This window comes from Lissotriton vulgaris, chromosome 1_2 (assembly GCF_964263255.1).
Source record: "Lissotriton vulgaris chromosome 1_2, aLisVul1.2, whole genome shotgun sequence".
In the NCBI taxonomy this organism is placed as follows: domain Eukaryota; kingdom Metazoa; phylum Chordata; class Amphibia; order Caudata; family Salamandridae; genus Lissotriton; species Lissotriton vulgaris.
Window position 1 is genome coordinate 19,668,801 of NC_141686.1, and position 26,784 is coordinate 19,695,584.

General features: G+C 45.5%; 1 protein-coding gene across 2 annotated transcripts in view; it reads left to right on the forward strand.

Moving 5' to 3' along the window:
• The window catches only part of FBLN1 (fibulin 1), a 911,174-nt gene that overhangs the window by 186,530 nt on the left and 697,860 nt on the right, over nucleotides 1-26,784 (forward strand). For both annotated transcript variants that reach the window (XM_086952749.1, XM_086952748.1), the window contains exon 5: nucleotides 22,022-22,084. In XM_086952749.1, the coding sequence (XP_086808875.1) occupies nucleotides 22,022-22,084 (63 nt within the window). The remainder of the gene's footprint in view (nucleotides 1-22,021; nucleotides 22,085-26,784) is intronic.

Below are 26,784 nucleotides of genomic sequence, written 5' to 3' on the forward strand. Positions count from 1 at the left end.
AGACATGGTTAATCTGCATTAAAAGAGAATGCATCAGCACTTTCCACCAAGACCATGTAGTAACAAATAACAAGGCAGCACCATTGTGGAGAGATTTGTAAAAAGCAATGTGGGCCAAGTAACAATGGTTAAGGCTTGATAGGGTGTCAGACCACTATGAAAGGTAGTTTTTGGATCTTACACAAAAATATATTTTAGAAAATAAGTGCAAAGCTGTACATTGAAATCACATTGGGTAAGCTGTATTGGCAAAAACACGTGATAAGTTATACATTCCACTTAAATTTACCAATCCCTTTTTCTCTGTGTATCTAGCACACATTTACCTCCTTGCGGCTGTATTTTATAATCTCTCTCCATGCCTGCTTCTTTCACCCTTTCCCCCAATAGCCAATTCTGTTTGCCACTGCATCCATCTTCCCCTTCATTTCTCTCCTGATTGCTCTTGCTTTTTAGGTCTCGCCTAGGCAACGCTTGCGCTGTCTTTTCGAGACCTGCTGTATTCAAGATAAGGGCATGAATCTCCACCCATCTTTTTAATTGGCTCCTGTCCCTGCCCTTTGTAAATGGTGACTTTTCATTGGTCAATAGACTTAGTAGTCCCTCTTTAGTACCGCCTTTCTCTGCTTGTAACCTCACATGTGGACACACCATTACATGTGTTGTTACTCTGTAGTCTTTAATTACAGCCTCCACACACCATTTTCTTAAATAGGTTTGTCCTGTCTGCAACATGGACAGGACACGTTCTCCCTTGGCGGCCGCGCTTTTCTTTTATTACATGCTGGCCGAACGCGGCTGCATGCCTTTCTTTTTATGTTTTTTTTTATTTTCAATGGCGGCACCTGGGCTTTAGCTTGAACATCTTAGGCTAAAGGTCGGGTGCAACAATTGCTTTAAAAGTAAACACATTTTTTAAAAGTGCACTTTTTTTTCTATTTGTTTACTTTTGAAGCAATTGCGGCACCTACGCTTTAGCTTAAAATGCTGAAATCTAAAGCAAGGGTGTCGCCATTGTAACAAAAGTAACTAAAAAGAAAAAAAGCGTGAGGCTGCCATTTTTTTTCTGCTTGTTTACTTTGTTACAGTTGCGGCTCCCTCACTTAAGCTTTTAACATCTTAAGCTAAATCGCGGGTACTGCGATTGCTTAAAAAGTAAAGAAATAGAAAAAAACGTTTTTTTCTATTTCTTTACTTTTTAAGCAATCATGGCACCTGTGCTTTAGCTTAGGATATTGAAAGCTAAAGCGTGGGTGCCGCAATTGATTCATAAATAAAGAAATAGAAAAAGTTTATTTTCTATTTTACTTTTAAAGCAATTGCGGCATCCGCGCTTTAGCTTTCAATATCCTAAGTTAAAGTGTGGGTGCCGCGATTGCTTAAGGTCTCGCGTTTGCGAGAGTTTGAGCTATTGGCATTGTAAATGGCAATGCCTTTCATTGATGTGTTTACAAAACCTGCAAGTGGTGTTTACGTACCACTTGCAGGTTTTGTAAACGCATAAATAAAAGGCATCATCAATTACAATGCCAATAGCTCAAACTCTTGCAAATGCAAGACCTACTGCAGTGCAAATGCTTGTTCTATTTGCTCCCCTTTCTTTCTCGCCTTCTCCTATTCTAGAACCTATTCTCTCTATTTTTTCTGTACCTCCCATTATTTTTTATTCTCTCCCTAGCGCCCTTCTTGATAGACCGTGTATGGCAACTGAAATTTTCTTTTGGCTGCACATGGCCATGAGCAGCAGCTGCCACCTTCTTAGGACAGTGAACTTTTTGCTGTTCTCCAGTCCCAGAAGCCTACCATACAGGGGACCTTCTGGAACTAGACTAGTCCCCATATGATCATGGAACAAAGATGTTAGTGCAATGTGGCCAATTCTTGTTTGATAGGACATCAGTCTGCATAGATTTTGTGGGTTTTACCTGCTTTAGGGCAGAGGAAAATGTATTGATGTCATTGCACTACCATTACAATGCTGGGGACTTCAACGAGTCATCCACAATACTGGAAAAGAAAATGTTTGAGGTGAAAAAACAAGAAAGGTCTTCTTTTCCAAAGTAGAGTGATTTTTGTTCTCTATTTTTGGCTGTATTGCGCGCTTGCTGTGAGTGCGGATGTCACATCAAATTACAAGTCAGTGGAGACCGCACTAATGGAATTAGCGAAAATCCACACATGTCTTACCACACAGAGTTCCTACACTTCTCCCAGTAACAATAGTATCCCAGTTCTGTGACAGGCATATTGCCCATTAAAGCAGAGGGCTCAAACGCAACAAGGTAGCATTAACATTTTGCATATTGATCCATTTTGGTGATGGTGGGTAGCTGCAGTATTTAGGCCAGGACTCGTTGGGCACTCAGGGAAACCTTCCAGGCCCAGACATTTCTGAAAACAAGGCATCCAGGTTAGTCTGAGATGTGTGGCTTGGTGGATTCTGATAACTTTTCTTGCCCAGAATGCACTGCAAGCACCAACTCTTGGCTAAATCACAAATTTTCCTCACATTTCTGTGAAGGAAAATTATGGAATCCGTGAGTATTCAGAAAATTCCTTCCACCCAGTATTCCCACACTTCACTAAGTATTATGCATTTAGTAGATTAATTACAGAGGACCTCATTACAGCAATTTATTTGCAAAGGCCATAAATTAGGTAAGCATTAAGCTGAATTTCAAAGGAGTTAAGACATTTTAAAAAGCAAATTATTACTACATAGATCTGAGATTATAATATCTAAAAATCAGAAAATGTTAGTAAATGTTGCGTAGAGATGTCTAGAGGTCTACTATAATACATATGCTTTCAGCCGCATATTCCCTGATTATGGTTTCCACAATATTTTGTTCAAGGAGATTAATCCCCAGCGTGTTCACCCTGGAAGGATTATCAAGATATTAAACCATTTTTTAAAGAAAGCTAGCCAGATAGTGTAGGCCTTTGTGACATCGCAGGCTATACTTGGTCATTTTGGATTCACACCACTGTTATTAGGGTATTTACAGCTCTCTGCAGCAGGCATATTAACCTAACAAATGATATGGCTCCTGAAAAACAAAAGAAAAATCTCTAGCGCAAATACCTTATCTCACCACGTTATATTTCACAACAGGCCGGTGCTCCTTAGAAAGGCTACAGGCTGGAAAAATGGCAGTCAAATGAAAGTTGTGCCTGACTTTTGATGACTGCTACAGCCCAATAGGTTAATCAAAGTACAATGCCATATTAGAATCTTGAAATTTCCTCATTGGACATTGTGTCTGAATGGTTGGTAGATTTAGTAAGTGACAACCACATATGTATCGGGAAAAGGAAAGGTCATGAAAGTTGCTGACTTAAGAACAACATGACTCAATGTCCTGAACAGTTGTGCAATGTTATCACACCACACATTATTTTTTGACATACCATATGCGAAAGGTGAGAAGAGATTTCACATAATTCACATTGAGCTTTTGGCCTCCCAACTGTGACTGCGAACTAATGTTGGTACCACCGTTCATATCAGTTCCTCACAATAACACTGTGGCGCCCCTCAGGGGTCCATCATATCCCCTCTATTATTAAACATCTACCTAACCTTCTTAGCAAACCTCATTAAGTCATTCAAGCTCACTTATTACAACTATGAAGATGACACCCATAATAATTTTATGACTGGATGGCCTGGATGACCTCTACAATTTAAAACTTGTTTACTGCATTTGGGCCGTAAACAGATGGGTAATAGCTATCTAAAGCTCAATACCACAAAGACCTAGATTATGACCTGCAGACAAAAGCAAAAATACTAGCCGACTGCCATATGAACTAAGAAATATGAGGTCCTCCAACAAGATCAACAGAAGTAAGGCAACTGGGGTAACAATGAATTCAGAATTATACTTGATACCACATTATAATAACGTCAAACAAAGTGTCTTTTACACATTGAAAACACTATGTTGTTTATTCCCATACTTTGAATACCAACAAAAACTGCAAGCCATCCTTACACTCATAATCTCCAAGCTTGACTATGTCAACAGCCTATACCTTGGTGCAGTCGGATTTATCATACACTAAATACGACTCATCAAAAATGCTGCTGCAAGACTTCTTGCCTAACTTCACCCAAGAGAACACATGACTTCAGTATTGCAATTATTCCACTGGTTACCTATAGCAAGAAGGGCAATGTTCAAGGCACTTTGCATTGTTCACAGAGTGCTGTAGTCGTGACTTGCTAGACTGATCATCAACCACCTTAACATAAAAAATGCTTTCTCAGTGCAAGCTACCATACTCTGGAGCTCACTACCAGCCAGCATTCAAAGCGTCCAGGAGCACCTACACTTTTTAAGCCGGTTGAAAACATGGCTATTTCCAGTACAAATACACCAGCCCACACCCCAACAACAGAACCCAGAAGGACAATCGCAACCTCAAACTCAATCTTCAGCTTACAATGCACAGTTTGAAACAAACCAACCAGGAACTACTTTTGTTAGGCAGGTAAGTTAAGGACGCCTGACCTGTGGTATGCAGGGGTAATATACATTTATGTAGTTTCATACATAACATTTCTGGAGCATACTAATACTGAAACCATAACACTCAGTGGTCAGCAGCCAACTGCAGTTACACCTCTTACAATCACATAAGATGTATCTACTGCAAGACAATCCTTGTAGCAGATGCATCTTATGCGACTGTACTGTGCAGCCAATAAATTAGCCATCAATAAATGAAGAGGCAAGGGATAACTGAAGAGATCTCTCACACACTGCTGGTCAATCAGAGATATTTATCTAATTCACCATTGCATGCACCAAATATATTATTTACTACAACCACTTTTTAAATCTCACAATGATACTCTGATATGGGATGCTAATAATAAAGTCCACACCAGCCTCCACTTCTCTCACCCTCCAATTATTCCGGTTTATGCTATACACAAAAGTTTTGATTGGACACCCCAGTGCAGAAACCAGCAAGGAGGACTAAAATCATAAGAAATACCTTAAATGAACCTGCAGAGCTGTTCAAAACTGCCAGAGAACTGAAAAAACATATACTACACACCTTTGTCTCACATTTTTTTGTCTATCACACTGCTAAGAGCTGAATCCTCTAGCACGGAAATTGGGCTTTAATGGTCATCACGCACAACGTAGTAACACTTCCCACATAGTTATGTTAAATGTTTTTATAAAGTGCAACAGTTACCCTGAGACATCTAGGTGCTGCAACGATATGGAGAAAAGCTAGCCCATTTAATTGTTGACAATTCAGGTTCTAAGAGCCTTTGTAAAAGATCATAGATCTGGCAGTGTCTTGATATGTAGGGGAAGAGAGTTCCAGTTTCGAGGCCCCTACCACAAAACCTGTTCCACCCCTGGAAGAAAGCTCATATTTAGGGACAACAATGTGCTTGGCAGTGCTAGAGCGGAGCGCCCTCTCTGGCTGGTACCATCTGAACCTGTCTTTGAGGAATTTAAGGCCTGAATCATGTTAGACCCTAAAGGTGATATAGAGGGATTTGGATTTCGCTATTTGTTTTTCTGGGAGCCAATGATAGTTCTGTAAAGCTGGTTTAGCTGATTGTTTTGTGATCCTATTATGCCCCTAAATTTCAAAGACAACACCCTTTCAACCACACACCCATATGGTGCAGCTTGTGGCACAGTAGGTAAGTGCTTCAGTGCCACACATAGCGGTAGTAAACGCTATAGAAATGCTTCAAAATAACGCAATACACTACAGTATTTATCATTTGTGCATCACCAAGATTTGGTTTTATCCTATTAAAATTATCGTTTCCATCCCACTTGAGAATTACAAAACAAAATGTGCTTGATTTACGCTTTCATCGCTGCTGCTAAATTCTGTTAAATATTAGAAAAACTTGACATCCCACAGTGTAGGGAAATGCCTCTTTTTGTATGGTGACCCACTAGATTTTCGATTGATGCTGATGGTTTTTTAACTTTGAGAGTGCACTGAGGCCTGCTAACCAGACCTCTGTGCCAGTGCCCTGACCCTAAAGTGTATGCTGAATTTGCTGTTCCCGATTGGGATTGGCTAATTTACCTTTAAGTCCCTGGTAGGCAGATCTGTAACACCGGGGGGGGGGGGGGGGGGGGGGTAGCCTGCCCCATTGTTGAGGTAGACAGGCTGGCACGGGAAGCAGAAAGGAGAAACCAGTTTCCAAAATAGTTTCCCCCAGGGGCGTGTAGCCCTGAAGCAGCCACTCCCTGAGGGTGGGCTTGGGAGTTCTGAACTCCCAGAGAGGAGTCTCCCGTTCTTAGGAGTGGGCAGAATGGTGCATCCTGGGATAACTAGATGTCACACTCCATAAGAAGTAGTCACCAGGTTGGAGGGAACCTGGCAGCCCATTTGCTACCAACTATATTCTGCAAGCATAAAGGGGGCACCAAGACCTCAGATCTCAACAAACTTGAAAGAAGGACCAAAGGAGGACTGCCATGCTGCATCCGAGGGACCCGCAAAGAAATGCTGCACCTACGGCAGTTAGTGGCTAGCGAAGAGAGGGACTGAGCCTACTGTGTCTTGCTCAAGGAGAAGCCTCCTCCAAGAACCCAGTAAAGCCAAGAGAACTCCAAAGGCCAGCTGACTAGCCTCTTCGCAGCACAGGGACACAGCAGCGGAAGATGCCTGCTGGGGTAAGTTGGTAGCCAAAAGTCTTCAAGTGCCTAACACTGCTGTCATGCAACACTGAGGACCAGGACTCGAAGCACAAAGTTGCACCCATGTTTGCTGAACCTGGGAGTGCTGTCTGAGAATTGCTGGGGCTCTCAAATAGTAATTTATCGGTCCAGGAATGATTGGCCTGTGACCACAACAACAGGTGACTGGTATTCCAGTGGTGACTAGACTTCGGCCAAAGCAAAGAGGACCTCATGGGACATCGACCCTGCAAGCAGGACTCCCTCATCATTGTGGACCGAGGAACCCCTGCAGGAAGATTCCCCCCCTAACCCCCTCCCCCCTGCCAACCGCATCGGCAGCATCCTTAGAGGGAGAGGTGTGGCACAGCGGCCAGAGTGGCTAACTCCAGAGCACAGGGCTCACTGTTCGATCCCCGGAGCCGGTGGCAGCTCAGCCCAGAACCATTGACTCTGGGCAATAGCTTGCTTAATCTTCCAGATGGCCCCCAGTGCCTTCAGACCCTTAGGGGTGATTAGTTTGCGATTTTCAAAAACCGTGTTTTAGAGCATCTTCAGGATGCTTCGTCCCTTGCATGAGGACCACTCGTGAAGAAGAATCCATTGCAATGTGGATAAAGTACCTGGAACTACTGAAAGACTGCTTCTTCTGTGGAGATAACTGTTTTTGAGGACCTTGCTGGTCCCCCTGACTAACTCTCTGCTGGAGTTGGTCACCCCAAGTACTTCTAACCGACCACATTGAAACTTACCGAAGTTTTCCTTGGAACAGTTTCTAAGTGACCAATTTGTTGACAAGGTTTATTTGTAATTTAATGACACTGCTTTGATTTATTATTGCTTGTGAATTTTTTTATCTTCAGAACCCTCTGGTGGATCTTTTTCGTACTAGTGTCTAAATTCTTATAAAAATACAGTTCATTTTTATAAATTGGTGTCAGATTTCTCGAGTTTCTTCAATTGTTTTGGTGCTTTTTAAATGCTGTACACTTATTCGTTTGTATAAGCCTTGTATAAGCCTTGCTTCTCGGTGCCACACCTACCCAGGGGTGAGCTGAGGGTTTTACAGATGAAAGCTAAAGGGGGTTGGTAGGTTTGTTACACAGTGAGGTCGCACAACCACACAATATGATACACCGCTTTTTCTTCACACAATCTTTATTTTCGCACTCCTGTAACCAAGAAAATTGTCCCATAATTCGCGTTGCAGTCAGAAAGAAAAGTAAACATCATGTTCAGAATAAGAATGAGCAGCAATTTGTCAGAAAACATAGACTGACATTTGACCTCTGTCTTTGACCGCACAGCAAACATGACAAGATATGAATAAAATCGTAAAATATTTTTATTACTCCTTCGCCGTCTGAACTCCAGCCAGCATGGTTATTTTGAGAGTGCACCTCTACTTGCAGGATTGTTTTTTCCGATTAGACTGTACGCATAAGGTAATGCTTTGCCAGGTGCCTGGGTCATTTGGGAGAGGGGGTGGCAAAGATTACTATATGCTGGCCCAGCTCTCAAATACCCCTTGTGGCTTCAGCCCTGCCACACCATTCGGTCCACTCTATATTTATTCTTTCTCCACTGAGCTTGTGCTCAGCTGCAACTGCTGTTCTTGGTTTCTTTCTTTTTTATAGGATATCTCACCCATGGTGTACAATTTAGCTTTTTGTTTTTTTATTCACTTTATTCATGTTTCTGCAGCAAGAACTATCATAGCACTGGAACAGGCCCTGAAAGTGGCAACAGACACATAGTTACAAATGAGAGAAAGACCTGAATCAGTATTGTTAATACAATATGTAATTTCTAACAGGATATCAGTGGAATACTCAGTACAGTATTCGAAGATATCGATATCTATGCCCTCAATTGGGTGGGCTGCATGCGAGTTGACACTCAGACATGTGGCGGGACAGTTTCCTGTAATGCAACCAAAAGCAGGCTGTCAGGTGGCATAGTCATCAGTGTGCTTCAATAAGTATTTTTTTAAGGGCTTCCATATATCTTGAAGTCTAGAGGCTGGGGGTAACATATCACTATATATTTCCAACTGTTCATTGCAATACACTAGATCAATAATCTATGCCTTATATTTTGGGGCTTGTTCAATAGACCATCACAAGCCACCGATTGCTTCTCTAACAGCAGCCCTAGTGCCTCAGACTTCCTGTCTGCCACTGCCACCCCTGACATACTTCAGTAGGCCCAAACATGGGTCTGCAGCAATTGTTCAATGAGTCATAGTGGAAAGGGTTTTGAATATCTCTTTCCAGTACTCTTGTATTGAGGGGCAAGTCCAGGCGAGGTGCAGGAGTACAGCTCCCGGGCATTCACACTTCCAGCAGTGATCATCGTATCGCAGGCCATTCCATGGAGCTACTTGAGGGTGTAGTATTCTCGCAGTATGTATTGATAATATATAATGAGGAATCTACTGCTGGACGACACCTGGCCAGTTTGCATGCAGCAATAGTTCAAGACTACATCCGGGATTTCACTGCCCTGCTCCTCTTCCTATTTCTTCTTGGCTGTCGAGGTCGAGGATTGAAACACAGCAGCATCTTGTGCTTTGCAATGAAGCGTAGCAATGAGGTGTCTTATAGCCTGGGCCTCAAATCCACCTCCGAAAGCTGTGAGAGTCTGGGGTTCCTTAACGAAGTACTTTTGGAATCACTTCTGACTTGATAGAATGTTAACACCTCCAATTGGGTACTACTAGGGGCGTCCCCAGTACTCTTCCAAAGAAAAAAAAAGGTGCCCTGCCTAAACAAGCCACCTTAGTATCCCAAGGTCCCTATTGTGTTGGTGTGTCTGCATTAGCTTTTCGGACTTAACGGTTGCAGTGGGTGATGGCCAAGTGGCAAACGGGGAGTGTATGTAAGATACAAACCCACTTTCATCTTTAATGTGTTCCATGCTCGCAGTGTACATTTGATTGTAGTATAGTGCTTGGGTTGAGTGGTGTGAGAGGTTCCAATGAGAGATTGTAATGGAGTGGGAATTGCATAATCTGCTTCCACAGCCCAGCGTGGGAGAAAGAGGTGGGTTGAAACCGGTGGGAAGCGAAGTGTCCAAATCAGGAGCCTCAAATTCCCCTCTATAGAATGTCAACATGAGGATTTCCCACCTTATCTGCGGCTGTTCTCCAACCCAGGCAAGGCACACCAGCTCTGTTCGAAGTGCCATACAGTATGCTGCTATGAGCGAGAGTAGTATATTAATGGACAAGTGTGGCAGTTTGGAGAGTATTGCCATCTTTATGAGCCCTATACGCCCCACCAGTGAAAAGTGGAGTGTCATCCATCTGGAGATCCGGTCAGTCACAGCTGCAAGGGTGACGCCATAGTTTACCCGCAGAACAACCTCCCTGTCTTGGTATATTCAGATACCTAGATATCTGAGTTTTTCTGGACACCTGCATAAGGGAAAGTCTAGAGTGAAATGAGGTGTTTGAGTGGGAAAATTCAGGAATTCTCTCAATTAATAACTATACCTGAGAGCGTGGCTAACCTCAAGAATTCCCGCAACAAGCCATTTAAGTTTTTACTTGGCTTATGCGTCATCGTCGTGGAGAGATAACGTAGGGCACAGTCCAAGTACTTCTTCTGGATCATAGCCACCAGGGGCTCTACCAGCACAGCAAACAAAAAGGGCAACATGTTACTTAACGTGTTAACTCAATTAACTCTGACAGCTCGCTGTTGATTCTAATGCGAGCTGTCGGTCTGAAGTACAAGAGCCGAATCCATTCACTGGAGGATTTCCAGGGAATCGACGACCTAGCTGGCATCTAGAAATACCACAGCTGCGTCCAGTTCTGGATCGAGTGTGCAAAATAGAGAGTGTACTGGTTGTATGTCGTGGATCAACTGGTAATAACCCCGACTGATCAGTTCTGACCCAGCGAGTCATCAGAAAGGCCATAAATTGGCCACCATCTTAGCCAGTTTTTCATTATCACAATTAAGAAGCGATAATGGTCAGTATGACCTATCTCTAAATACAACTATTCAGCATATACCAGGACCATAAGGGCCTCTGGGGAGAGGTGCCACTGTTGCATTAAAATGGACATCCCGGGATTGCCGAGTTTCAAAAGCGCAGGGGAGTGATCAGCTAGAGAGCACGCTATATGCTCTACGCTATGCACTTATGTGGCCACTCCCCCCGGACAATTGACACTAATTGATACACAACCACCCTCCATGCACACTTGGGGGCTAATATTTATTTGAAGTGCTCCTTGATGGGGTAGGAATGGTTTTTGAAAGGTAAAGGAGCGGGAGGTGCCCATGGGAAGATCTTTGAAAGAGCAGAACGTTTCTTTTTTTCTTTTTGATGATCAGGATGTAGTGAGGGGAGAATGGAGGATAGAGAAGCTGGTGACAATATGGTCCATCTAGACCAGGGTTATCAGTTCCCCATAGCAGATTGACAGTGATGCTGACAGGATGATGTTGAGTATGTTTGGAGTAGGTGGGTTTGGTGGTGTGCCGCTAGATGTCCAGAGTATAGAGGAGTGTATTGAGGGATTCCTTTGTTGTCTAGGTATCTGGAGTTTGGCAGCGTGAATCTTTCTGGATTCACTATGCTGTGCATTATTCCGTGGTCTTTTGGTTGGGTCCGGATTCGTAGTCTTTTCTTAGTTTTTTTTGTTTTTTTTGTAGCCCAGGTGGGCGTCGGCGTCCCACCTCCTTGGGTGCATTTCCGGTGACGTCGGCATGCTTCCTGCGGAAGCTCCCACTCCTGGGCGCCATCTTCAGATTCTTTTTTTCCGGGTTGGGTCTGGATCGTTCCCGTTTGGGCTCCAGACATTTTTGGAGAAGAAGAAGGAAAATACAGAACTTAGAAAGAAAATTCATCTGAAGACTCCAGGAGACTTCATCGACGAAGAGTCAGCAGAGGAGAAGGAGAATTCAGCGAGATCTTCGACAAAAAAAGCGCGATCTTCGATGAACACGCGACCAGTGAGGCCCTGAGTGCTCGATGATGGACAACACGCCGTTCAAGTTCTGCCGTAACTGCCCCCACAAGTACGCGCAGAAGGACCAGCACCCGGTTTGCAACCTTTGCCTACCGGTAGATCACGAAAGCAAGGACTGCAACGCCTGCTCCGTCTTCACCCCGAAGACCCTTCATGTGAGAGAGAGACAGAGGGCAGCACACGCCGCCCTGCAGGGGAAGGCCCCGACTCATCCCTCTACGAGCTGGGGATGTCCTCCGAGGAAGAGGACAACGCCGCCGCCGAAGACGACAGCTACACGGTCGTAGAGACCGATTACACAAAGACTTCTGATATGGTAGGAGACTCTCCGGCCCCCAAGAACCCGAGAGACTCTGAGTCTCGAAAAAACGAGGGCAAGGCCCCGAAAGCGCCGGCGCCAAAACATCTGGCGCCCGCGACTACTCACAGGCCCGGCGGATCCTCGGAGAAGGAGTCCCCGGCGCCGAGAGCTGTTGAACAGCAGAAGTCGTCGAAAATCGTCCCCGAAAAGGATCGATGGACGCCGAGGGAGAAGGACCCTAAACAACCGAGGACGAACAGAGGCCCGAAATCCGGTTCGACGTCGAAACCTCCGGCGCCGAGCCAACCGCCGAAAAGAGCGGCCGACACATCCGACGCGGAACACGCAGCCGAGATGGAGAAAAAGAGAAGGCGCCTCGAGGCCGAAATGGAAAACATCTTGCAGCGGAAGAAAGAATTCGACGCTAAGGTGAAAACCTTCACGACCCCACACAAGGCCAAGCCACCAGTGATGGAGGTGGTCGAGGAGGAGGACGAGGCCGTCGAGGAACAAGACCCGGAAGTCGAGGTGGTCGACGACCAAGAGGAGTACGAGAGCCCCTACTATAGTTATAACTATGGGGAGGAAGAGGACAGCAGGACGGACGCAGAGTCGGCCCCCTCTGACTTGCAGGAGGTGGATTACCTAGATGTCGACACCGACAGTCCGGAGGAGGCGGTCGACATGTATCTCTCGAGGCCTTCGCCGCCGGACGACATCGGGTCCTACAACTCGGTGATAAACGCTGCCGCAGCAGCATTCAAACTCAAGCTGGACAAAGAAAAGCAGAAAGCAGACTTCCTTCTAGAGACATTGCTCCCCACTCAAACAAAGAGCCAGTACCTACCAATGCTCAACAGCATCTTGGCTCAGGGGAAGGAAGCATTCAGGGAGCCCGCTACATGCAAGGCAGTAACTCCCAGAACAGAGAAGAAATACAAACATTCCTCAAAAGACCCACCCTACATTCAGGGCACGGTCTCTGCAGACTCCATTATCGCGGCCACAGCAAGGAGGAGGGCTAACGTGCCCACTGCTTCTGGACCACCACCGGATAAGGAGAGCAAGAGGATGGATCTGGTGGGCAGAAGGATCGAACGGAATGCCGCGACCCACTGGCGCATGGCTAATTCCAACGCCCTGATAAACAGGCACATGTACCAGATCATGGAGGAGCTGGGGAAGTTGGTGAAGGAGCTCCCCCAGGATGCCAGGCAAAAGGCCGAAAAACTGGTTGAAGAAGGGAAGAACGCGGCAAATTCTTGCCTTAAGACGGCCTTGGATGGAGCAGACACCTCCAGCAGGCTCATGATGATGGGTGTCACTGAAAGAAGACACGCCTGGCTCAGGATCTCAGGTTTCAAACCCGAGGTGCAACACAGCATCCTGAACACACCATTCAACGGCGATACGCTTTTCGGAACAACAGTTGATGAGAAGCTCGGTCAACTAAAAAAGGATAACGAAACTGCAAGGTCCATGGGAGCATTGCAGTTCAGAGGCAACAAGAGGGGCACCCCGTCACGGAGGCCCGGCGGGAGAGGTGGAAACCAGCCAGGTACATCACGCCAGGCTTTCCAACAAACACACCAGGCAGACTCGCAGGCTCAGCAAGGTCAGCAGAAGCAGCCCTGGCAGTACCAACCAAGAGGCCAGTCCTTTCGAGGGAGAAATGGACGTGGACAGAATAGAAGAGGGGGACAACAGCCCGCCTCTAAGTGACTTCAAAAAGCTCCATGTGCCCGCCCACAGAAAAGATCCCAGGGGGCAACACTTACAAAGAGGGGTCAAGACAAACTAGACACCTACGACCACATACCAGTGGGAGGAAGATTAAGATTTTACCTCCAGGAATGGAGAGAAATCACATCAGACATATGGATCCTCAATTCCATCCAATTCGGATACTGCGTAGAGTTGGAGGGGAGGCCAACAAGCAGAAAACCAAAAAGAAAACAACCAGCAAGCAAACTGCTAGAGCGTCTTCAGGAAGAAGTAAAAGAACGCCTGCGGAAGCAGGCCATAGAACGGGTACCCTTCAAGAATAGAAACAAAGGAATATACTCAACGTACTTCCTGGTACCAAAGGTAGACGAGACAATGAGACCCATTCTGGACCTAAGGTTCATGAACAAATTCATAAGAACGCAAAAATTCAAAATGACCCCCCTGCAGGAGGTGCTCCCGCAATTGCAGATCGGGGACTTCATGGTCACGACATAGACCTCAAGGACGTCTACCTGCACATCCCAATGAACGGAAAGCACAAATATATGCTCAGGTTCACCGTCGGAGAAAGACACTACCAGTTCACGACACTAGCCTTCGGGCTAAAATCAGCACCAAGAGTCTTCACAAAGTGCCTCGCAGCGGTCGCAGCGCACCTACGCAGACCGGGAATACACGTATACCCTTACCTGGACGACTGGCTGGTGAAAGCAAACTCATACCAGAAATGCAAACAGCACGCACATACAGTGACGAGCACGCTCATAAGCCTGGGGTTTGTCCATCCATTGGAAGAAATCATCAATGGAGCAGGAACAAGTGAAGATCTTCCTGGGAGCACATATCAACACCTTACAGGGCAAGGTGTTCCCCAGCGAGAAGAGGGCGAGGGCGCTGGTGAAGGAAACTCGCCTCTACCGGAAGGGACAAGCTCGGACAGTGAGGACTGCGAGCAAGATCATGCGCATGATGGCATCATGCATCCACCTGGTACCAAATGTACGACTCCACATGAGACCCATTCAAGAATGGCTACAGGAGCAATGGTCACAAGGTACAGGCCGTTGGGAGGATCTAGTGGTTGCAACGCACGCAGTGCAGAAGGAGATGACAAGGTGGACCATGGAGAACATAGCAAGGGGGAAGCCTCTAACGCCCCCAACGCAAACAGTGACCATCACCACAGACGCATCCCTGAAGGGATGGGGCGCTCACATGGAGGAGCTCAAGGTGAGGGGTCTGTGGACACCAACAGATGCGACAAAGCACATCAATTACCTGTAATTGAAGACAATCTTCCTTGCACTGAAAGCTTTCCAAACAGGGCTGTACAAGCACAAAGTGCTGCTACAAACAGACAACCCCACCGCGATGTTCTACATCAACAAGCAGGGTAGGACACAGTCAGCCGCGCTTTCAACGCTGGAGCAGGAGCATATGGAGATGGGTCATCCCTCGCAAGATAGACCTGCTAGCCATCACCTACCAGGGAAGGACAACATACAGGCAGACTGGCTGAGCAGACAGACATCGGCATCCCACGAGTGGGAGCTCATTGCTCAGGAGACAAGGTGGCTGTTCGACAGAGGGGGAACGCCATCAGTGGACCTCTTTGCCACATGCCGGAATGCAAAATGCAAAAACTTTGCATCCAGACAACCCGAGGAGGGGGTCACTGGGGAATGCCCGATGGATAGATTGGTCCAGGACATTTGCTTACGCTTTTCCCCCGATACCACTGATGCACAGAGTACTGAGCAGGTGCAGAGCGAGCAACATGACCCTGATACTGGTCGCACCACAGTGGGCCAGGCAGACATGGTACTCGCAGATCATGGAGATGTCACAATGTGCACCCCACAGGTTCGGCAAGAGGAAAGACCTGCTCTCCATGCAGGACGGAGAGGTGCTACACCCAGAGCCAGAGAGCCTGAGCCTAGTAGCGTGGCTCCTGAGGACATAGAGTTTGCACATTTGAGACTACCAGAAAGCACCCTGAGGGTCCTTCGGTAGGAAATGGAATAGATTCACAATGTGGTGCAGGAAGGAAGGACTTCAACATAAAATGAAGAAGGACTCCACGGTGCTGAGGTACCTGACGCACTTGCTGGAGAAAAACCTTAGCTCATCCTCGCTGAGAGTTCACTTGGCAGCGATAGTCGCCTATACAAGGGGAGAAACGAGTAGGAGTTTCTTCACATCACAGGTGGTGAAGAGATTCCGGGAAGGCGCGAAAAGGATCGCACCTCCCATGCGGGTGCCACCACCTGCATGGAACTTGAACATAGTCCTGACGGAACTCATGAAAGAGCCATTTGAACCGCTTCACAAGGCCTCCCTAAAGATGCTAACTATGAAAACAGCTTTCCTGGTTGCAATAACGTCCTTACGTAGACTAAGCAAGCTTCAGGCGCTAACGCTACAAGAACCCTACATACAAATACACAATGATAGGGTTGTGATGAGGACTGACCCACACTTCATACCGAAGGTGGTATCCAAATTCCACATGAACCAATCTATACAGATACCAAGTTTTTTCCAAAAACCAACAACTAGCGCAGAGCGAGCTCTGCACACCCTGGACGCCAGAAGGACAGTCATGCGCTACATTGAGAGGACGAAGGGACACAGGAAAACAAAACAGTTCTTTGTCTCATTCGCCAACAGTTTCATGGGAAAGGCAGTAACCAAAGACACTATTGCACGATGGATCGCACAGACAATTCAACTCTGCCACAAACGTGCAGGACAAGAGCTAGCAGAGGGGACACGTGCCCACTCCACTAGGAAAAAGGGTGCTACAATAGCTTTCCTGGCTAACACACCCATACAAGACATATGCCTGGCGGCAACATGGGCTTCGGGGCACACGTTCACGAAGCACCACTGTGTGGATATACAAATGAACAAGGATACAAATGAACAAGGAAGCACAAGTCGGACAAAAGGTGCTCCAGCACATATTCAATAACCAACGCTCACCTTCCACCCAGCCGCCACAGAGATGAGAAACCGCTACAAAATCTATGCACAGCATAGTGAATCCAGAAAGATTCACACTGCAAAACGAATAGTTTCTTACCTGTCGGTGTAGTTTTGCAGCTTGAAGATCTTTCTGGATTCACTAGCGAACCCACCCACCTCCGCCAGAAAGATGAGGCTGGAGAGAGAAGAGGTGGATATATATAAAAAAAAGGGGACTTTAAAAGTACAAAAGCGGTAAAAGATCACCTAAGGAGAACATTGCCATTACTTCGGATACAAAAGAAACACGGAAAAAAAGAACCGAAGCATGCCGACGTCACCGGAAATGCACTCAAGGAGGTAGGACGCCGACGCCCACCTTGGGCTACAAAAAAAAAAAAAAAAAAAAAGAAAAGACTACGAATCCGGACCCAACCACAAGACCGCGGAATAATGCACAGCATAGTGAATCCAGAAAGATCTTCAAGCTGCAAAACTACACCGACAGGTAAGAAACTATTCATTGTTGTGTACAGTGAAGTTTCTGTGCAATGTTGGGTCAGCATGCTGAATGGACATTATGAGCCCTGAGATTTCTTTTGTGAAGTGCCTGTAGGGCCAAATTATCGGTAGATCAGAATGAAGGAGCTGTTCATGATGCTGAGAGTAGAAGGTAGCAGGCGAGACACTCAAATGACTTGAGTGTTGCTTTTGGTCACTGAGGGTGCAGGGTCAGGAGTTTTTTGGAGATGGATAGCCCCCCTCCTGCCGTTTGTGTGTGGTATATATGATGAAAGTGGTAGCCTGCTGGGGTGAAGAGTTCTATGATGGGTAAATTAGTTTCTGTGATGAAGAGTGTAATTGGGTTGTGTCCTATATTAGTTCAGGTATGTCAGGACTGTGTTAATGAGCATGAATTTTATGATTCGTGCTTTTGTAGGAGTATGTGTGCAAATGAGGGCCATGTGGATAAGGTTGTTGATTTTGTATGAGCTGACAGGTGCTTGAACTTCTGTGGTCTAGTTGCGAGTGTTGGCATGTGGAGTTATGTGGTCTGTGTAGGGCACATGCTTGGCTTCTGACCCAAGGACCTTCCTCACCCAAGATGACCCAAACAGATGATGCCCTTATCTTCGTCTACACATAGCTAAGAGTGGAAGTCCTCAAGGGTGAAACAGAACAGCTACTGAAAAGACCAAAAAGAGGCAGACACAAGAAAAACTCACAGGTAACCCCAAAAAACACACAGTGTAGCTGAATCAAGACACTCTGAAATCAAGCTTCACAAGACTGCCTCTGCGCTGAAACACACATCGACTGAAGCAAAGTCTAAGTGAAAATAGTTCTACGGCTCCCACACAAGGACACCGTGTAGGACGCTTCTCGGAGAAACCTTTAATGTCAAAGGGCGATCGAGACACAGGAAAAGGCCACCAATCACGCTGGGGGGCAAAGAAAAGGTGCTCAAAGTTGAGCAAAAAGAGAGATTTTGATAAATCCTTTTAACACTTTTGAAACCCTTCAAAGTATTTGGAATTCAGGACATGAGAGAAGAAAGAGTAAGTTGACATTGAACCACTGTCTATGCCCAAGCCTCAGAAAGAGTCACAGGAGGTGTTCTTCGAGGAAGAGGACCTATATAGACGAGATGTTTCACAACGTAGAAATTATTAATGAACAGTACTGGGACGTCAACACCAATCCACTGGAAGAGGGAGTCAAGAGGTCCTTGGACAAGTATGGGGTGAAACTATAGGAGCTCAGGCCTGTTTCCTGCTGGGGGCCCTTCTACGTTCACAAAGCAAAGGCCAGTTCCTCCCTATGCTGCCAAGCATTTTGGATTATGGAAGGTAGATATTCAGGAAACTGTCAGGAAGCTCTCAGGAAGCCGGCAAGTTGCTAACTAGTCAATCTGCAAGTGGAGAAAAAAATACTACCACTTGTAAAAGGACCACATATTCATCAGGAGCCATACATAGGCAGATTATATTCTAATTGCTACTGCCAGAAAAAAAAACTTCCCCACAGCAAATGTGCCACTTCCTGATGAGAAGAGCAAGAGTAGACATGGTGTTGTGGCTACAGAATGGAAAATTGCAGATTCATAAACCCTTCTGAACTGCTACATGCACCAACAATGGTAAGAAATCAGGGAACCTATGAAACACCTCCCCAACCAGTAAACAAGCACTGACATAGCCAATAGGTCTCGCCTTTGGAGCCTTATAAGTATTTAGTTATGCAGTACAATATCCTAGGTGCAACAACATCAACGGTTGCATGGCTAAACACTTATAAGATCCCAAAGGCGAGACCTATTGGCTATGCCAATGCTTGTTTTTTTGCAAGTAGGGGGATTGGGTACAGAGTGGGGTTCAGAAGTGCACAAGGCCTCGCCCTCTTCAAGGGGCCTGCCCCCTCCTCACACTCTGAAAGTTCTTCAAGTTGGCAGGTATGAAATATATAGGAAAACCCTTCACTGTTTTACAGAAGTGAAACTGTTCCATTGTAAAATGGCTGTCATCCCCAGGGGACTCAAGTTCTCTTGTCCTGCTTTTGTTTTTTTTGCAGCGGGCAGCTTTTTGTACAAGTGCCGAAGCATTCCGCCATTAGCAGTGCAGTGCAGTTGGACGTGATGCAATTAAGACGGACAACTGTTAGGGCGCTTGCTGTTGCCCGCCGGAAGTTAAAAAACGTGTGTGGTTGCTGTGCTTTTTTTTGCAGCGCCAGCACCGTCGTCTCCTCTTCGACATAGAACATGTTGGGCGCTCATACCCAGGACGATCGTAGGCGTATGGGAGCAGACACATACAAGCTTACCGAGGTGTATACTGAGAGATGGCGCAGAAGAGAGTGCATGGCACAGACTGGCAGACCCAGTAAACCTGCTTGCAAATCTTTGAGAATAAGTCATGCTGACGAAATGGAAAGTGCTTGCAACAGGAATCATGTGAGGTCAATATTACAAGTGGGGCAACGAGACGAAGGACGTGCAAGAGGGGTGTTAAAAACGTAGCGATTGGGGCGATGACTCTAAACAATTAAAGTCCTGACAGGGCGCCGAAAAGCGTGCACACAGAAGCATCCAGGACCAACCAATAACAAGGAAGTAGAACTGCGAGTGCCATAATTCAAGTTTTGTTCCCCGGTAAAATGATGATTGGCTGAAAGTGGCATGTTTGACATGGGACTAGCTTGCAACTGCTATCACCAAACAGAGATGAATACCTGTCAACTTGGAAGAACAATCTCACCGTGTGAGGAGGGGGCTGGGCCTCGTGCCGAGAGGTACGTACTTATGGGACACTTTAGAACCTCACACTGCCACCTAGCCCCCTCCTCACAAAACAAGCACTGACTGAGCAGTGGGAGAGCCCCGACTTCGACTTCGTGGGAAGTTTAACATCATACAGCAAATGCAAGGTAAAACGCGGAAGGGGGCGCTTGAAAAATAAACATAAGCCCGGGAGTGGTACGTGCGCAGTCTACTCATTTTCAAGCACTGCACCCCTGCTCGCTCCCGCAAGGTGGAAGCCGCCACAAGCACGAGTGTGTGCTTGAAAATGAGCAGAGCAACGGCTAAAGGTCCTCCTATTCAGTGCATGCGCTCTGCGTAGGCGAGACCTAAAAAGGGAGGAAGTGAAAACCATTGCAAATACCTGCTGGAAATCAATACTGGATGCTGCAGATACAGCAAGTAGCCAGCACGGAGACAATCTTGAGAAGGCACGTATGGCTATGGGCCTCAGGCTTCAAGCATGAGCTACAGGCCAAATTAATCATTGCCCATTTCACTGGAGACACCTATTAAGGATATATGGGACAAGACACTCCAGCAAATATAGAATAATGAGACGGCAAAGGCCATGGAGGCACTACAGTTCTGTGACCAGCCACATAGTGATTGACTCCCATGAGTGCCATCAGGGAGGGGAAGCTTCCAGATTTTCAACACCACAGTCTTCGTACCAGCTGGTAGGATCATAGCAACCAAAACCACTGCCGTGACAGTTCTCTTCAACCCAGTGACTACCCTTTCAGGGCAGGGAAAGAGGAAACAACCAATCCTCCTGAGGAGGGGACTCCTCAACAAGTGACTTAACACTACAACAGTTCCCACTAGGTGGCAAACTATGGGGGTTCTTCCAGGACTGGAGGGACATCACCTCAGACAAATAGATACTTAACATCGTCCAACATGGTTACCAAATAGAATTTTTTTTTTTTAAACTCAGCGTAGAATTGAAGGGAAAGTCCCATACAAAAGATAAACTGTTATTTCTACAGCAGAAAGAAGAGTAACTCCGGCAAAAACAATAAATAAACCACCTACATAGCTCAATCAGGCAATCTACTCGATGCGCCCTGGTTCCAAAACCGGACAAGTCACTCTATTCTCGATCTTCGCTTCCTAAACAAGTTCATAAAAAGACAAAGGATCAAGATGGCAACATTACAGTAAGTCATTTTACGACTGTGGAGAAAGGACTATTTGGCAACAATCAACCTGAAAGACGCCTACCTGCACGCATGCCTTAACAACAAGCATAAGAGACTCCTCTGTTTTGTGATTCCAGCACACTATCAATTCCAGGTGTTCCCATTTGGCATAAAATCAGCACCCAGGGTGTTTACAAAATGATTGGCTGCTAAAGCAGCACATCTGAGAAAGGCAGCAGATACACCTCTATCCATACCTAGACAACTGATTGATTTAAGGTAGAATTAAAACTGCTTGAGTTTGAAATCAACACAAAGCCAAGAAGGACATAAGCAAAGTTACTAAAGCGAGGAAAAGAGTTAAAAAATGACCATGCACAGAGGCTTTCGGGGGTCACATCTGACATCATAAGGGTATGAAGATACTACCAAATGAGAAGACTAAGAGAAGTATTTTGGACCCCATCACTAGATAGTGGAATAATGCACAGCATGTCAACCCAGGCAATTCTTTAAGCTGCAAAACTATTTTTACAGGTAAGTGACCATTTTGTTTCTGTGTATCTATGGAAACTAGATCAATTACATGTGCCTCGCGTCTAATACACCGTACACATTTTATGTGAAGGAACCGACCATTGGGCCAAAAATTGGGTTTTCATACTATGTTGATGATATGAATATAATAATATATGATCTGATTTAAGCGCCTTGATGCCTTTATAAGTCTTTTTTTATTCATTAATACAAAACCACAGCCTAAAATTATTATTCGCCATACTTTTGTATAATCTAAAACTTATTTCAAAGTAATTTTTTTCACAATCTCATAGATGGTGTAACATTTGTTTTGCCTACCAAGTTATGTCAGTGATATTTGGTTGGATGGAGAAGAATTAAACATTTGTTTATTTTGCTTTGCAGAAAAGAATTCACCTGTGGGTAGTGAAATTAATGATGATGAATACCTTCATGATCACTGTAGAGGTAAGTTCATTTATTTTTCTTGGTGTTCTTTTGTTTTTCTTTTGTTATGCCTTAGATAATTGTTAAGGCTTGTCAGATTGGATTCCCCCTACCTCAGTGGATTACCTCTCCATTTATGTCTTATAATGGTTTGCATTCAGCAAATGGTGGAATTAAGTACTTTAGCTCTTCACAGACGGCTGCAATTTAAATTGGACTGAATGGTGAGCAATAAAAGCTGTCACAAGAGAACAGTATACTGACCAGTTGCACAAATTAAGCTTCATATAAGCACTCAATGGGGCATCTCCTAGTAAATTGTGTCAGAAGTAAAGCCGGACATAGTGAATTACTGAAAAAATCAGATCAATGTTGGACTTGACCCTTTCTGCAGGGTCATTCCCAAACTTGTTCCTTCACCCTCCTGTTTTCCGAACAGTTTTTTGTTTTCTTTTAGGACTTTACAATTGTTGACAGGTGCTAAAGTGTTTGTACTCTGTCCTTTAAACATGCTAAAATTGGCTTACACCCGATTTACCTATATAATATACTTGTAAGTCCATAGTAAAGCTGTGCTATATGTACCCAAGGTCTGGAAAGTCAAATCTACTAGTGGGCATGAGCACTTCTTGTGTTACCCACTTAAGTAGCCATTTTAAACATCTCTCAGGCCTGTCATTGCAGCCTGTGTGTGCAATTTTCAGCTGCCATTTTGACCTAACAAGATACGTGTATTTCCAGGCCCAAAACTCTTTTTTAATACATATAGGTCACTCCCATGGTAGGCCCCACAGAGACCAGTGGGCAGGGTGCAGTTTATTTAAAAAATTGGTCATGCACTTTTAAGTTTTACATTTTCTGATAGTGAAAAACGACTAAATCAGTTTTTCCCTTTTGTGAGGATTTCCTCTCCCATAGGATAGCATTTGTTTGCCTTATTACCTTTAATATGTGCTAAAATTTGATTGGGATCAGGTAAAACTTTCATGTTTGTGTCTGAGAAATTGTAATTGAAAATCCTCTTTAATTGTAAAGTCGGATTTTAAGTCACAATTTTGAAAACGCCACTGAGCCAGTCGGCATTTTCCTGCCCTATTTGGTGCCTGAAGTCTGTTCCTGGGTCACATGACTGGGTGTAGTTAGCAGTTGGACTATGTTTATTCCTCGAAGACAGTCACACAGTAGAGGTATTAGGTGTGCCTGAGTGGGCCATCAACTGGCAGAAGGTGGGTGGTTGAGCTAGGCTGTGCCCTGCTTCACACAAAGGACTTAACACCACCGCATTGTTCATGCAGCCAACTTGCAGCCAGGGTATTCTCTAGAAACGTCCCCTGCTACAAAGTGGGCACCAGGTATACATATTAGACTCTCTGACCCAACTCTTCAGTACACCTCTGGACCTGTGGAAGACTCAGAAGGACTACTGTGCTACTCTGAAAGAAGGACTGCTACTCTGTTACCCTGCTGTCTGCTGCTCTGCTGCCTGAGTGAAGGACTGTGCCAGCACCTTGAACCCAGGACCACTAGAGTGACTCCAAGGGTTAGCTGGCTGGACTCCTGATCAGAAGATTCATGGACAGAACAGGCTCCAACCATTTCGAACCCAGCACCTGAACTCAGTCTGCTGTGAGTCTTGTCCCACAACTTGTGCTACCCCAGTCCTGGAAACTCGAAAGTGGACATGAAGGTGATCTGCCCGCCCAGCTATCCTGTGGGCAGAACCGATGCAGCACAATGCATCTCCTCACAGCTCCACTTTGGAACTGCCACTGCACGATGCATCCACAATATAGGACTTCACATCACAAGCCCCTCATCAATGGCATCCTCGATTAATTTAAGGCATTGTTGCTCACAGCTCTTCAGAACAACCACTGCAGGATTCATCCTCGACACGGGATCACGTAACGCTCCCCAACCAGGATTTAAGGTACTCTTGTTCAGTAGGCGCAGCTTGGTCCCTGTATCTGACACACGCTCCATTGTGTTCAACCTAAACTTGTGAGTTTGTCCCTGTCTGGCACAACCAGATAACCACAGTTGGCACTTTTAGGCACTTATTTATGCCTACTACCCCTTCGGGGTATGGGCCAATAACCAGGACTCTCCAGCCATCTCTGTTCTGGTTTTTTTTTCAATCGGACTCCAGGTGAAACCCATTTCCTTGTAGTCAACCTTGCGACCCTCACGCCGGAAGTTTCTTGGCCTTCCTCTTTTCCTGTTCCCTTTAGGGTTCCAGGTCAGGACTCGCGGAGGGAGTGACCTATCCAGCACCACCATCTTTTCATGATTTCTTCATAAGCAGGGAGTTGGGAGGTAAGCTGCCATAGGTCATTGTTTCTGATCATGTTTGGCTAGCTGATTTGGAGGATTTTTCTCTGACCGGTGTTAATGAGGGTCTGGACTGTGGTGGTGGTCACTGGTGCCCTCCAAATTTCTACTCCATACAGAAGGACCGATTTTAAGTTGGTTTGCAGCGTTGGGTCCTTAGAGCTCCAGATCTTCTTTAGCTGAGTGAAGGCAGCCCTTGCTTTGACAATTCTTGCCTTGAAATCGGCATCTGTGCAGCCCTGCTCGTTTATGACACTGCCTAGGTAGGTAAAGGCCTCAACCTCTTCCAGTGCAGAGGTATTGCAGTTGCGCTAGCCGTGTTAGCGTTCAGGATCTTGGGTTCCCCTCTGTGGATGTTGAAGCCAAGTTGTGCTGATGTGGCTGCCACATTATTGATCTTCTCTTGCATCTGCAGATAGGTTTGAGAGAGTAGGACCAGATGGTCGGCAAAGTTCAGGTCAACGAGCAGTGTCCAAGGTGTCCACTGGGTCCAATTTCTTCTCCTTGCTGTGGATGTCTTCATGACGAAGGTTTGGCCAGCAGGAAGAGAAAATGAAAGAGCAAACAACCCTGGCAGACTCCGGTCCTCAATTGGAAGGCCTCTGTCAGTTGTCCTCCATGCTTCTCTTTGCTTCCTTGGTGATTTTAGTGTACTTGCCTTGAGTGTACCCATTTTTTGCTCTTGTTCGGCTGATGTTGACTGCTGCTTTCTTTTCTTTCTCTCTAGAGTTTTGCAGAGAGTCTCACTGGAGTGCCATTCTTTATGATGGTGTTTCTTGGGATCCAGTACCTCTTGGCAGGTTGATGTCACTGTTTCTTTGATTTTCTCCCAATGACTTTCTACTGGGTCTCTGTTGTTCTCTAGTGCTTGCAGGACTTTGAACTGGTTACTGCGGGTGACAGAGTATTCATTCCTTTTCTGTGCATCTTTGAGGAGGGTTAATTTCACTGACTTTGGTTTGTTGAGTCCATCCATGCTTGCTTTAGCTTTAGTCTGACCATGACAAGCTGATGGTCCGACACCATGCCCGCTCATCTCCACACTCTCACTCTTGCCGAGACCTTCGGCTCTTCTTGGCAATGTAGACATGGTCGATCAGATTCTCTGTTGAATGGTCTGATGACATCCATGTTTCCGTGTGTGTACTTTGTGTGGGAATTCACTACTGCCTATCACTAGACTGTTCGAGGCACAGAGATCTGCAAACCTTTAATCCTTTTTGTTCTTGTGGCCGAAGCCATGGTTGCCCAGTTTTGTTGCTTCCAATCTTGGCATTGAGGTCCTCCATGAGTATGGTGATGTCTTTCTCGAGGTGCTTTTCCAGGATAGACTGGAGTCTGTTGTAAAACTGTTCTTTTTCTTCTTTGTTGTCATTTGTGGGTGCTTAGCACTGGGTACTATTCATGTTGATCCTCCTTTTTCTTTTTGTGGAAGGTCGCTTTGATGATTTTGGGACAATGGCTTCCCATCAAATAAGAGCTCTTTTGGCTGCTGGCATTGGCATCAGTGCTACTTCCTGAGTGTGTGGAGCATTCTCTTCCTAGTGTCCAGAACACAGCAGCAATTCTTCTGCAGACAGTCTTTTCTGTCCAGGCTGTGTCCATCTGGTCTTGCTGATGCTAAGCAGGGCAAGGTTGTATTTTCATCTCCGTTGCCACTTGGGCTGTCTTGCCTGTCTCATACATGGTCCTCACATTTCATATCCCTATGGCAATGGTCTTGGTCGGAAGTAGATGGATTAACTAAGGGCTTCCAGGGATCTCTGGCTTTCACCAGAAGTTGTCAAAGCTCCCTGTGAAGGAGATTCCTCTTTCCCTAAGGCCGGGATGTATGTTGGTTGACATTTCTCTAGCTACGATTTTTTGCATGGTGGGGTAGCTTGTCTATACATAACCCTCCTCCTTTCACAGCTGAACTTGGGACAGGCATTGGTGGAGTTCTTTTAGATTTTATTTTCATTTAATTCTTTAAAATTGCATATCTCCGGTTCTACTGATTGGATTTTTGTCATTCTGGTCTCACATAATTTATTACATTTTATTCTATTTGTTTAATTCATTGTGAGGTTTTTCTTGTGCTGTTGTTCACTTTATTACTGTTTAACTGCTGCAGGAATGATTTACACATTGTCTCTTACGTTAAGCCTGACTACTTTGTGCTGAGCTACCAGAGGTTAAGCACATGCAAATGTTGTGACTTTTGTGATCCATCCTGACAAGGATTGTGGTTGCTACCTGAATGCCCCCTCCCGTTTCAACCAAAAACCCAATTTCTTACAAGGATTAAGTTCAAAATGTAGTCAGTCAGAACTAATTGGGAAACCAACATTAATAAAGAGCTTACAGGTGGGCAGTACAGCGTTGGTCAGGAGTAAGGTCATAGGATTTCC